The 13242-nt window shown below is 43.8% G+C and overlaps 1 protein-coding gene across 6 annotated transcripts in view; it reads left to right on the forward strand.

The window, feature by feature from the left end:
* The first annotated feature begins 2966 nt into the window (after positions 1-2966).
* Positions 2967-13242, forward strand: part of AP3B2 (adaptor related protein complex 3 subunit beta 2) — a 132736-nt gene continuing 122460 nt past the window's right edge. For 2 of the 6 annotated variants that reach the window (XM_077471845.1, XM_077471846.1), the window contains exon 1: positions 2967-3274. In XM_077471845.1, coding sequence (XP_077327971.1) covers positions 3168-3274 — 107 coding nt within the window. In that variant the 5' untranslated portion in view covers positions 2967-3167. The remainder of the gene's footprint in view (positions 3275-13242) is intronic. The other 4 variants (XM_077471852.1, XM_077471847.1, XM_077471848.1 and 1 more) reach the window with 2 other exon arrangements.

Raw genomic sequence — 13242 nt, forward strand, 5'->3', positions numbered from 1 at the left:
AGCCTTAGGAAAAAACAGCTGATTACATTGAAATTGTTCTAATTAGTCCAGATGGAAAATCTGATCAGAGGAAAGTAGATCAATAGGATCTCCTAAAAACACTCCTGTGTTTTTCTCCTGGCCAGTAAATTAGTCTACAATACGATTTTATAAGTGAGTACACAAAAGTCAACCACAAAAAAAAGTGCACAGTGTGTACACATGGTCCCCCTCTGAAGATAAAGGACCTTGGACCTGATTCCATGGGGCCTCCTGATGGGGACTGGGGCATTCATGATCCACCCAGCCCATTCTCCAGGTAAGGTCCACCCAAATACTAGGTGGGGCTCCCCCGAAAGGAAACGTCATGTGAGGGGAAGAACCTGACCATAAGACCATGGGCCCTCCTCTCCAAAAATTTCATGGCAAGTCAAAGGACCTACACCCTACTAATCGGCAGTGAGTAAAGTGCGTACTGTTCTGAACAATAAACAAAATAAGCACTGAGAATGCCAAAGTGCCAGACTATGGCGGGCAAAGGTTTCTTATCACTTCCTCTTGCAGTTATGGGACAGGAAGTGAAGAAAATTTCCCTAATGGGTCATAGATGGCAAAAAAAAAAAAAATCTGACAGGGGTTATAACCCTCCCTCACCGTATACAAAATTAAAAAAAAAAGTTTAGGCTTTAGCTCTACTTTAACCACTTAAGCCCCGGACCATTTTGCTGGCTTAAGACCAGACCAGTTTTTGCGATTCGGCACTGCGTCGATTTAACTGACAATTGCGTGGTCCTGCGACGTGGCTTCCAAACAAAATTGACATCCTTTTTTTTCCACAAATAGAACTTTCTTTTGGTGGTATTTGATCACCCCTGCAGTTTTTATTTTTTGCGCTATAAACAAAAATAGAGTGACAATTTTGAAAAAAACTCATTATTTTTTTACTTTTTGTTATAATAAATATCCCCCAAAAATATATAAAAAAACATTTTTTTCCCTCAGTTTAGGCCGATACGTATTCTTCTACATATTTTTGTTTAAAAAATCGCAATAAGCGATTATTGATTGGTTTGCACAAAAGTTATAGCGTTTAAAAAATAGGGGATAGTTTTATGGCATTTTTATTAATAATTTTTTTTACTAGTAATGGCGGCGATCAGCGATTTTTATTGTGACTGCGACATTATGGTGGACGCATCGGACGTTTTTGACACATTTTTGGGACCATTGTCATTTATACAGCAATCACTGCTATACAAATGCAGTGATTCCTGTGTAAATGACACTGCCAGTGAAGGGGTTAACCATTGGGTGGCAGTGTAGGGGTTAAGTGTTCCTAGGGGTGTGTTACTAACTGTGGGGGGCTGGGCTTTCTTTTAGTGAACACTGATCTCTGCTCCAATCACATGGCGCAGAGATCAGCGTCACTTGTTGCTAGGCAGAACGGGGAGATGCTGTTTACAACGGCATCTCCCAGTTCAGCCGCCCCGTGAGACGATCGCGGGTATGCCTGCGGCGATGGAGTCCGCGGGACCCGCAACCGTACTCACAGGTGTCCCGACTGACACGCGGGCGTGCTGCCGGCGGTATGCTCGGGATGGCAGGGTGGCAAATTTAAAGGGACATACAGGTACGCCCATTTGCCTGCCCGTGCCATTCTGCCGACGTACATGGGCGTGCGCCAGTCCGGAAGTGGTTAATGAAAACTACAGATTTAAAAAATATTGAAAATGTCTTTTAACGTGATGTTAAAGTGTAACTAAAGGCAAAACCTTGTTTTAGTTTTGCATAGAATGGAGCAGGTTTCAATCCCCTGTCAGGTTTTTATTGCTGTCTGTGTCCCCGCTAGGGAGATTCAACCTCTCTATTTGTCCTGTTTACCATTATCATCTAAAGTGGAAGTAAAAGAAAATCCCAAATTGTTAGTTGACATCAGAACAGAAATAGAGGGGGAATCTTCCAGTGGGGACACAGCTGATCACAGATCATGGTAAAAGGTCAATCACAGTGGCCCTTTACCATGTGATCAGCTGTGTTCAATCACAGCTGATCACATGTAAACAAACTTGCTGGTTATTGGCATCCTTTCCTCATGCACTGTCACAGCGTGAGGAGAGGAGAGTGGGTAACTGGCAAGTGTGACGGGGACATTCAGCCCTGATGATCAATGTAGCCCCATTAGTGCCTTCTATCAGTGTCGCTTATTAGTGCTTCCTCATCAGTGCCCATCAATGCTGCCTATCAATGCCCATTAGTGTCGCATATCAGTGCAGTCTCATCAGTGCTGCCTTATCAGTGCCTATTAGTGCTATCAGTGCCAATCAGTGCCACATGTGCTACCTCATCAGTGCCAGTTGCCATCAGTACCGCCTATCAGTGCCCATTTGTGCTGCCTATCAGTGCAGCATCATCAGTGCCCATTAGGACAGCCTCATCAGTGCCCATTACGACCGCCACATCAGTGCCCATTAGGGCCACCTCATCAGTACTTATTAAGGTGGCCTCATCAGTGCTGCCTCATTAATACCCATTAGGACTTCCTCATCAGTGCCCATTAGGACTGCCTCATCAGTGCCCATTAGGACTGCCTCATTATTGCTTATTAAGGTGGCCTCACCAGTGGCCATTAGTGCAGCCTCATCAGTGCCCATTAGGGCGCCTTATCAGTGCAAATCAGTGCAGTCTCATCAGTGCCCCATATCAGTGCCCATCTGTGCAGCAATTTTTTATTTATTTTTCTGATTAGCAGAAAATAAAAATCCCAGGGGTGATTAAATATCACCAAAAGAAAGCTCTATAGGTCTAAAAAAAAATGATACAAATGTCATGTGGGTCCAGTGTTGCAATTGTCATTCGAGGTGTGAGAGCGCTGAAAGCTGGCCTGGCCAGGAAGAGGGTGAAACTGTCCAGCATAGAAGCGGTTAACATATAAAATCTTCCGTGAAATGTGATTGGTTGTCTTCCCATATGTGAGATTGTGATGATTGGCTGTAGGTATCCCCATCATTTCCCATCAGGAACCCGATCACAGCTGAACGCCCGGTGACAACGCTGAGTGGAGGTGCGGTGACAGGCAGTGCAGGGGTTAAGTGGAGGGGGGCTGAAGAGCGGAGCGGAATCACCTCCTCCCGTGACGTCATCACAGCCTGTATACTGCCAGGCGCTGTCCGCACACACGGTGCTGAGCCATGACCGCCAGTCCGGGATACAGCGAGGAGAAGGGGGGGAGCCTCGGGGAGCCCGAGTACGGCCAGGACCCGGCCAGCGGGGGGATCTTCAGCAGCGATTATAAGAGGTGAGAGCCGGCTGTGTGACCGGGGAGGACCGCCATTGTCAGGGCATAGAAGGATGGAGGGAGGGGGATGGGTTATCGGTGAGCACAGGAGAGGGGGCAGGGAGAGAGCTACATCCAATCATGTCACCTCTTCAAGGGGGACTCCACTCTCCATCATACCCAGGCTGCCATTGGTCACCACATCCATCCTTACACAGACAACATGGGCCTGATCAATACATTACTTCCTCCATTATAAGAATGAGGATCTCCATAGACAGGCATGGGCCTGATCAATACATTACTTCCTCCATTATAAGTATGAGGATCTCCATAGACAGACATGGGCCTGATCAATACATTACTTCCTCCATTCTACACCAGTATGACGATCTCCATCTCCACTGCCTGGGCTGGTACTTGTAATCAATGGGGCAATGATGAGCACAGGGTCATTGTTATCATTTATCACAAAAGACATATATATATATATATATATATATATATGTAAATCACAAGATCTAAACTCAAAGCCCACCTACACGATTGATCCCACTACTGCGCCAAAGTGTATATAAAAAACAATAACTCAACAAAGCTGCCATTTTAAATTAAATACAATCAAATAATAACACATCTATTGTAGTAAAACAAATTTTACTGTGTTTACTTGTACTTATTTTTTGTTATTATTGTACTTGTTTACTTTACGTATTTGTTTTACTACGGTAGATGTGTTATTATAAAAAATAAATAAATAAAAATACATAAGTAAAATGTAAACAAACAATCCAGACTATGTCCTTTCATTTACCATCTATAACAACATACCGCCATATTAATACGCGTTTTGTTTCTGTTGCTATATACAATAGAGGCTCGTTGAGTCCATTGAATATTTAATTTTTTTGTCACAAGTGATTGACCAAAATGAGAATCACAATTATTTTGCTTAAAGTAAAAGATCACGATTCTCGAAAATCTTTCACATTATACAAAAAAAAATAAAAAATTGGGCTAACTCTACTTTACTTACGGGTTACTTTACTTTACTGGTCAATAAGACCCCATATCTCACCTCTAGGCTGGGAAGCCTAAAATAAAAAAACAAAACAAAAACGATAACGGTTTCCCAGCCGAGGCGGCGCCGGCTTTTGAATGCAGAGGCCGGGCGTGATGTTATGACGATCAAAAAGACTCCGGCGACCATTTGGTCCGCCGGAAATCTCTATGATCACCATCCGGGGGCCGGCGGATCCTCTGTCAGACTCACCGATGGAAGCGGTGAGTCGGTAGAAGCACCGGAGGGCGGCGGGAGGGGGGGACGTCCCCTACTGCCACCCGTAAGAACGATCAATCGGTGGAACAGCCGCTATGATCATTCTTATGGTGCAGGGAATCGCCGGCTGAAAATGCCGATATCTGAATGATGTCTGTAGCCTCAGGCATCTTTCAGATATACCCCCGGAAATTCGAGGCCGTCCCTGGACGTCCACCCGGCACCAAGTGGTTAAAAGTGGGGTATGCCTGTATAATATTTGGGGGTTCTAACTAATTTTCTAGCAAAAAAAAAATATATATATTTTAACATGAAACCAACAGATGTCAAAAAAATGTTTAGTGTTTAAGTGGTTAAACTTTCCTCATTTTCACACCAAAGTGTATTACTTTGATGTAAAGGACAAATTGTTACAATGTTTATATTTGAGTTCCACTGCTAAAGAATGTTGTGATTCTTGGCAGACTGCCCATTTTTTTCTCCTTTCTTTTGACAGCTGTGGCTTTAGCAGAGTAGAGAGAATTCTCTGCATAGAAAGAATCTGGAAATACTTTTTTCAAGATTGCAACAGGAAAACATTGCGATAACGATTCTTAATGATTAATCGTGCAGCTCTACCCAGGCTCTACCCAGGCTCTACCCAATACCCAGTGTGCCCAATGCCTTATTACTATAATAATAATATTAATGGTTCACAGTCCTTGTCCAATAATTATACAATATATATACTTTTCATAACACAACTATGTAATTTTTTAGATTTATGATGATGTTATACATCATTTATACACATTCAAACATAAATGAAGGTACTATATGTTGTAAACGGACACATAATAACATTGCAGGTCTGCAGTCAGTGAAGAGCACAGAATGCTACAAATTGGTAAACCACTTAAGGACAGAGCCTCGTTTTGAGATTTGGTGTTTACTGGTTTGAAAAAAAATTTTTGCTAGAAAATTACTTAGAACACCCAAACATTATATATTTTTTTTTAATCTAACACCCTAGAGAATAAAATGGTGGTTGTTGCAATACTTTCTGTTGCACCGTATTTGCGCAGCTGTCTTACAAGCGCACTGTTTTTGGAAAAAATACACTTTTTTAAATTAAAAAATAAGACAACAGTAAAGTTAGTCAATTTTTTTTATATATATTTAATATACAAAAATAAAATGATATAATATATAATTAAATTTTTTTTATATATTGAGTAAATTGATAACCAACATGTCACACTTCAAAATTGCGCCCACTCATTAAATGGCGACAAACTTTTACCCTTGAAAATCTCCATAGGCGATGTTTAAAAGATTTTACAGGTTGCTTGTTTTGAGTTACAGAGGAGGTCTGGGGCTAGAATTATTGCTCTCGCTCTAAGGATTTCGGCGATACCTCATATGTGTGGTATAAACTCCGTTTTCATATGTGGGCGCTACTCACGGATTTGTTTTACTTTTTATTCTTTATTTTTACACTGTTCTGTGTCACTTTTATTCCTATTACAAGTAATGTAAACATCCCTTTTAATAGAAAAAAAGCATGACAAGAACTATTAAATATGAGATCTGGGGCCAAAAAGACCTCAGATCTCATATTTACACTAAAATGCAATAAAAAATAAAAAAATAAATCGTGTGCAAAAAAATAAATAAAAAATAAAAATAAAAGTCCCTTTAAGAGCTACATGTGACATTTTGACATCACTTCCGCCCTGCAATGGTATGGAGCCAGGTGGGGGCCATCTTCTTCCTACTCAGCTCCATACCACACAGGGAGGGGATCCGATCACCTACGCCACTGCTGGCGGCTCCAGTAAGTGGCGGAGGGCACCGCAGAGTGGCGGAAAGGGGGCCCTCTCCTGCAACCGATAAAAGTGATCTCGCTGCGAATCCGCCGCTGTGACCACTTTTATCTGAAAGCCGAACCGCCCGCTGAAGAAGTGGATACCGGGATTATGGCGGCTAGCTGCTGCTGTAACAACGATATTCCAAGTCAAACAGCCAACATATAATAGCGACGGGCGGTCAGCAAGTGGTTAACATAAACAATTTCTTTTTTTAACAAGAATCGCCTCAGGGCGCTTTTCTTGCCACTGGTGTCCATCTGTAGCTATTTATTCGGTCCTTTAACCTGTAGAGTCCCGACACAATTTACAACATTGACATACACATACACATATTATGGCCAATTCTTTTGGACAGGGTCTAATTAACCTACCTGCATGTCTTTGGAGTGGAGTTTCTGGCTTATAATGAATGGATTCTAATGATAGCTCTGTTGCTACAATTAAACATAAGAATGTATTGGTCAATCACAGCGAGGTCTAGGTCAGATGGGTGATAGCTCGTCTTCCTCTGTTGCTGCTCTAGTAATAGCAGTCTCTTCTAAGCCCTTGTACACATGGTCGGACATTCCGATGGACAATGTCCGATCGGATCGTGTTGTCGGATAATCTGACAGTGTGTGGGCTCCATCGGACTGTTTCCGTCGGAGTATCCGACGGACCAAGTTTTCCAGCTGGGCTATAAAATTTTCCGACAACATGATCCGATCGGACTTCGTCCGATCATGTGTAGAGAATTCTGATCAGACAAAGTGCCACGCATGCTCAGATCAAATTCCTAAACCAAAGCTATTGGCTACTAGCCTAAACGTACATCCTAACGAAATAACGCCATCACGTTTAGTACGATCGGATTTTCTGACAACTTTGTCTGACTGTGTGTATGCAACAGTTTCGGACAAAATCCGACGGATTTGGTTGTCGGAATGTCCGACCGTGTGTACAAGGGCTAAGACTTCAAGTATAACAAAATACGAGCTTTTTTATTGTTTTGGATAGGGTGGAGATGGATTAGAACCCCTGCCAGTTTTTATTGCTCCCTGTGTTCCCGTTAAGGATATTCACCCTCTCTATTTGTCCTGTTTACCATTATCATTGAAAGTGAAAGTAAAAGAAAATCCCAAATTTTAGGTTGTCCCCAGAAAAGTAATAGAGGGGAAATCTTCCAATGGGGACACAAGTTCTGGTGACCTGGGTGTCCCCAAGAAATTCCCTTAATTTGCGGGGATTTCCTCTCACTTCCTGTTTGACTATGGCACAGGAAGTGGAGGGAAATCTCTGCAATGGGACACAGATGGTGAAAAAAAAATCTGACAGGGGTTATAACCCTCCCTTGCGCTATCCAAAATGGAAAAAAAAAGTTTTGCCTATAGTTCTACTATCACTTAGATCACTTATCAGGCTGCACTCACATTTGGGCATTCTGAAAACACAGGTGGAACCGCACTTTTCTACCCACCTCCTCAGAAATGCGGCAAATTGCGTGGCACCCTTGCGGTGACATTATCTATTAATGGTACCCCAAACAAAGTAAGTGAAAAACACGCTAAAATATACTTTGCCAGATATACTTGCCTGGTGCATGAGCTTCTATGGCACAAGTCATTGGGCTCTCACGCTAAAATGCGCAGAGCGATGGCATCGCCAGTAAGTCTTCACATGTTGTCTGTACAAATGTACATGTGGTTTTTGCATGTTTTCAGACTTGCACATTTTTGTTTTATCCAATGGAAAGCTAGTTACTAGGATGAGGAGACAGTTCTTAGGTGGGAATTAGCAGAGAAACAAATGTTACATGCATTTTTTTACAATTGAATTATTTTGTAGCCAAACCCATTGTGTCCTAAAGAAGCTCCTGTAGTTTTTCTGAGTATTGAGCAACAGCAGGGCCGAAACTAGGTGGAGGCAGGGGGGCATGTGCCCCAGGCATGACACTGAGGGGGGTGCCACAGCTGGCACCAATCTTCCTGCATCCCCACCTCTACCTCCCACTAGCGGACCACATGTGGGGGACCAGAAGCGCACAGGATGGACTGGAGGAGAATGTGGGGGACCAGAGGAGCATGTGGGGGACCAGAGGAGCACAGGAGGACCAGAGGAGCATGGGGGGACCAGAGGAGCATGGGAGGACCAGAGGAGCATGGGGTACAGAAGAGCATGGGGGAAATAGAGGAGCAGGGATGGAACAGAGGAGAATTTTGGGGACCAGAGGAGCAGGGGGGTATCAAAGGAGCACAGGGGTACAGAGGGACAGGGGGACCAGAGGAGTATCGGGGGAATAGAGGAACAGGGGAAAACAGAGGAGAGTGTGGGGGAGGAGAGGAGCATAGGAGAGGGACCAGAGGAGCACAGGGGAGACCTTTGGAGCATGTGTGGTACCAGAGGAGCGAGGGGGTACTAGAGGAGCACGGGGGTACAGAGAAGCAGTTGAGGCCAGAGGAGCATGGGGGGAATAGAGGAACAGGAGAAAACAGAGGATTATGTTGGGGAGGAGAGGAGCATGGGGCAGACCAGAGGAGCACAGGGGGGAGCAGAGGAGCATGGGGGGGGGGGGTAACAGAGGAGCAGGGGGTACCAGAGGAGCAGGAGGGGTAACAGAGGAGCATGGGGGGATAACAGAGGAGCATGGGGGTACCAGAGTAGCATGAGGGGTAACAGAGGAGCATGGGGGGATAACAGAGGAGCAGGGGGTATCAAAGGAGCATGGGGGGGAGGGGACAGACTGCTGTCTCAACAGCTATAGCCTGGGAGTTTCTCACTTTCCTGCCTAATCTTGTTCCGAAACTGATTCTTTGCGCCGGGTGAAAGAATGTCTAGCTTCGCCACTGAGCAAAAGCACATCACATAAAGTGATTCTAAAAGTTAGATTTTTAAAAATAATAAACATGTCATACGTACCTTCTCTGTGCAGTTGTTTTGCACAGTGCACCTTCCTCTTCTGGGGTCCTGCACTGGCACTCCTGGCTTCCCCCCCCCCTTCCGAGTGCCCCCATAGCTAGTTACTTGTTATGAGGGCGCTTGTGCAGGCTCAATCCTGAGCCAGGATGTGTGTGTCTATTGACACACACAGTGCGGCTTGGCCCCATCCTAACAGCCAATGGCTCCCACTGCTGTCTCTATGTCCTGTGAAGAGAGAGCAGCAATGCTTCTCTCGGCACACCACTAGATATGAAGGATTATAGAGCATAGAAAAGACAGTGTTGCTCTAACTTAGCAAAGTCATACAGGAGCAGTTGAAGATTGAGTTTTGATTGTGCCTGGAGGAAGATTCATGCAGACACCTCCTCCATGCCTTGGCCTACTGAAATAATAAACATGGTATACTTACTGTACCTTCTCTGTGTGAGGGTATTGCAGCCCTCTTTTTTTGGGGTCCCCTGTTGGCACTCTCAGCTCCTCCTTTTCTCTGCGTTCCACCATAGGAAGCCACTTCCTATGGGGGCACACATGCAGGCTCAATCCCAAGCTGGGCTGTATACATTTATAGACACACACAACACAGCCCCAATCCCGATCCCTCCTCACGGGATCTGACAGACAGCAGCAATGGCCAATGGCTCCCACTGTCAAGCTTGTGAGAGCCGGGAGAGAGCTGCATAGATGGGGCAGCACTGGATCAATACAGGGCTCAAGTATTTAGGATGGGGAAGGGAAGGGGAGGGAAAGGAACAGCAATTGGAAAGTATTTTTTTACCTTTTTACTTTATTGCATTAAGGTAAAAAAAAAACTTTTTGACTTTAGAACTACTTTAAAGTATAACTAAAGACAAAACTTTTTTGTTTTAGATAGAGTAGAGAGGGATTAGTACCCCTGTCAGTTTTTATTACTGAGAAAATCCCACATGTTGGGTTGACACCAGAACAATAATAGAGGGGAAATCTTCCAATGGGCACACGAGTTTTGGTGACACACAGGGATTCCTTCACTTTGGAGGGATTTCCTCTAACTTCCTGTTTTGGCTATGGGACAGGAAGTGATATCTGGGCAAAATCTCCCCAGTGGGATACAGATGGCAAAAAAATCTGACTGGGGATATAGGCTCCTTAGGCCCTTAGGCTTGGTTCACACACCTGCGACTTAGGATCCGACTTTAAAACCAAATGCCATGTATCTTTATGAGCCGTTCCAATTTACAAGTTGCTGTGACTTCAGAAAAGGTTCCCGCACTGCTTTGATGCGACTTTGATACGGCTTCAGTGCCAGAGAGTGTAAAAGTCGCATCAAAGTCAGACTCCAAAGTTGCAATGAAAATCACACGACTTTGGAGTTGGCTAGTGTGAACAAAAAAAAAGTCTCTGTAGTTACACTTTAACGTTTTTTTCTTTTATAAGGTGTTTTAAAGAATTATTTCATCAGCTTTCCTTAGTGTAAAGAACACTTTTTTTTCTTCTTTGTTTTTTTTTTACAATAAGCTGATGAGTCATCGGTTGTTAAGGATGCGGCGGTCGGCTTCCTGGCTTGCTACTTAGCAACCAGTGTTGTCAAAAAACTGTCTGGGGGGTTTCATGACAAATCCCAGTCTGCTCCTTAGCAACCAGCTCAATGAGGTAAATTACTGCCACATTCGGTATTTAACGGTAAATTCTTAGTGAATTGAACTTTCACAACTGATATACTGCATGCGGTATTTTACCGCATTTTATTTGCCATTATTTGACTCTTAGAGAATCAACCCCAATGTGACACTTTTGACACTTATTAGGGAACCAGTGACACTAATACAGTGATCAGTGCTAAAAATATGCACTGTCACTGTACCAATGACACTAGCTGGAAGGTGTTAACATCAGGGGTGATCAAGGGGTTAACCGTGTGCCTAACATGTGCTTGGTTACAGTTTGGAAGGTGCTTGTACTATGGGAAGGCAGAGATCCGTGTTCCTGCTTTGCAGAAACACAGGATCAATACCTTCCCTACTGACAGAATGGCAGTCTGCCTTATTTACATAGGCAGACCACTGTTCTGCTTGTGTCCTGAATGATCGGCGGGTCCCTGTGGACATCGAGTCTGCCAGACCCACTGATTGGCTCCTGATGTGTCCAATCACAGCTGGTCGCTGGCGGTGCGCGTGTGCGCCCCAGATCCAAAAGTGCAGGATCCTGTAATAGGTACAATCTGACAAGTAAACTGCCTGGGGTCCAGAACTACATGTCCCCGGCGCTGGGCAATAAGAATTGTACCTTTCTGCACCCAGTGCCAACAGTGATTGGGCTGACAAAAGCCCAGGCGCCAGGATGCAATTTCTTGTCGTCATGGTGACCTGGGACCTGGGATTGATTGCACTCTGCCCTAGGCAAAAACAAGCAGGTAACCCTTTCAGCCCCACTGCAAAGGAAGACATTTACTTTTACCGGTGTTGGGATTTAAAATAGGACCAGTTTGGTGTTAGATCCCCTGAAATGCAGTATGCATGCCATCCATAAGCGCACAATGGTAGGCAATGATGGGGAACCATTCCTTCTATTGACAACAATGATGGGGCAAAAAGGAAAACCATTCCTCCTTGTCACACCAATGATGGGGCACTATTCCTCCCACTGAAACTAATAATGGGGCACTGTTCTTCCCACTGATGCCCATGATGGAGCACAATTACTCCCCCTAATACCAATGATCGGGCACTATTACTCCCCCTTATACAAATGCTGGGACATTGTTTACTTCACTGATGCTAAGACATTTTCTTTCTCCACATGCCAGAGTTCGGCACCCCCGAAGTTTGAAGGATAGTAAACTGGACCTTTGTTTAGAAAGTTTGGAGACCCCTTTCCTAAATGAAAATAGCAGCTGCTTGGATGAGTAGAGATTGCCATGGCCTTGATGCTTAGCTTCATAGTGCTGCAATTTTAACTCAATATGTCAAGTTTTATAGGCAGCATTGAGTGCATTTAGCTCAATAGGGTTGTGCAGCAGCCACAGGCCAAATATTCCAATAGGGACACTAGTTCTGGTGACCTGGGGGTCCCCAAGGGGTCCCCTTAATTTGAAGAGATTTCCTCTCACTTCCTGTTTTGGGGACAGGAAGTGAAGGGAAATCTCCCCAAAGCGATATAGATGGCAAAAAATAAACTGACAGGGGTTTTAACCCTTCCTTAAAATTTAAAAAAAATTAAAAGTTTTCTCTGTAATTCGACTTTAAAGCCTAGCCACTTTTCTAACATTCTAGAGAATAAGATGGCGGTCGTGGCAATACTTTCTGTCACACCGTATTTGCGCAGTGGTCTTACAAGCGCACTTTTTTTTAAAAAAATACACTTTTTTGAATTAAAAAATAAGACAACAGTAAAGTTAGCCCAATTTTTTTTTTTATATTGTGAAAGATAATGTTACACCGAGTAAATTGATACTCAACATATCACGCTTCAAAATGGCGCCCGCTCGTGGAATCGCAACAAACCTTTACCCTTAAAAATCTTCATAGGACGGGGGCACTTTTAAAAAAAAAAATATTATTATTTATTTCACATTTTACTTTTTATTTTTACACTGTTTAAAAAAAAAAAAAAAAAATCTGTCACTTTTATTCTTATTTTACATCCCTTGTAATAGAAAAAAAACTTGACACGACCTCTTAACTATGAGATCTGGGCTCAAAAAGACCTCAGATCTCATATTTACACTAAAATGCAATAACATTTTTTTTTTTTTTTACATAAAAAAAAAATAATAATAATTAAAATGCCCCTTTAAGAGCTATGGGCGGAAGTGACGTTATGACGTTGCTTCCGTCCTGCAATGTCATGGAGATGGGTGGGTGCCATCTTCCCCTCACTTGTCCCCATGTCAGCCCAGGGGACAGACGGAATCGACTCCGCCGCTGCTGACGGCTCCTGTAAGGGGCGGAGGTTACCGGATCGTGGCG

This window comes from Lithobates pipiens, unplaced genomic scaffold, assembly GCF_037356315.1.
Source record: "Lithobates pipiens isolate NorthernLeopardFrog02 unplaced genomic scaffold, aLitPip1_a1.2 Scaffold_8, whole genome shotgun sequence".
NCBI classification, from domain to species: Eukaryota; Metazoa; Chordata; class Amphibia; order Anura; family Ranidae; genus Lithobates; species Lithobates pipiens.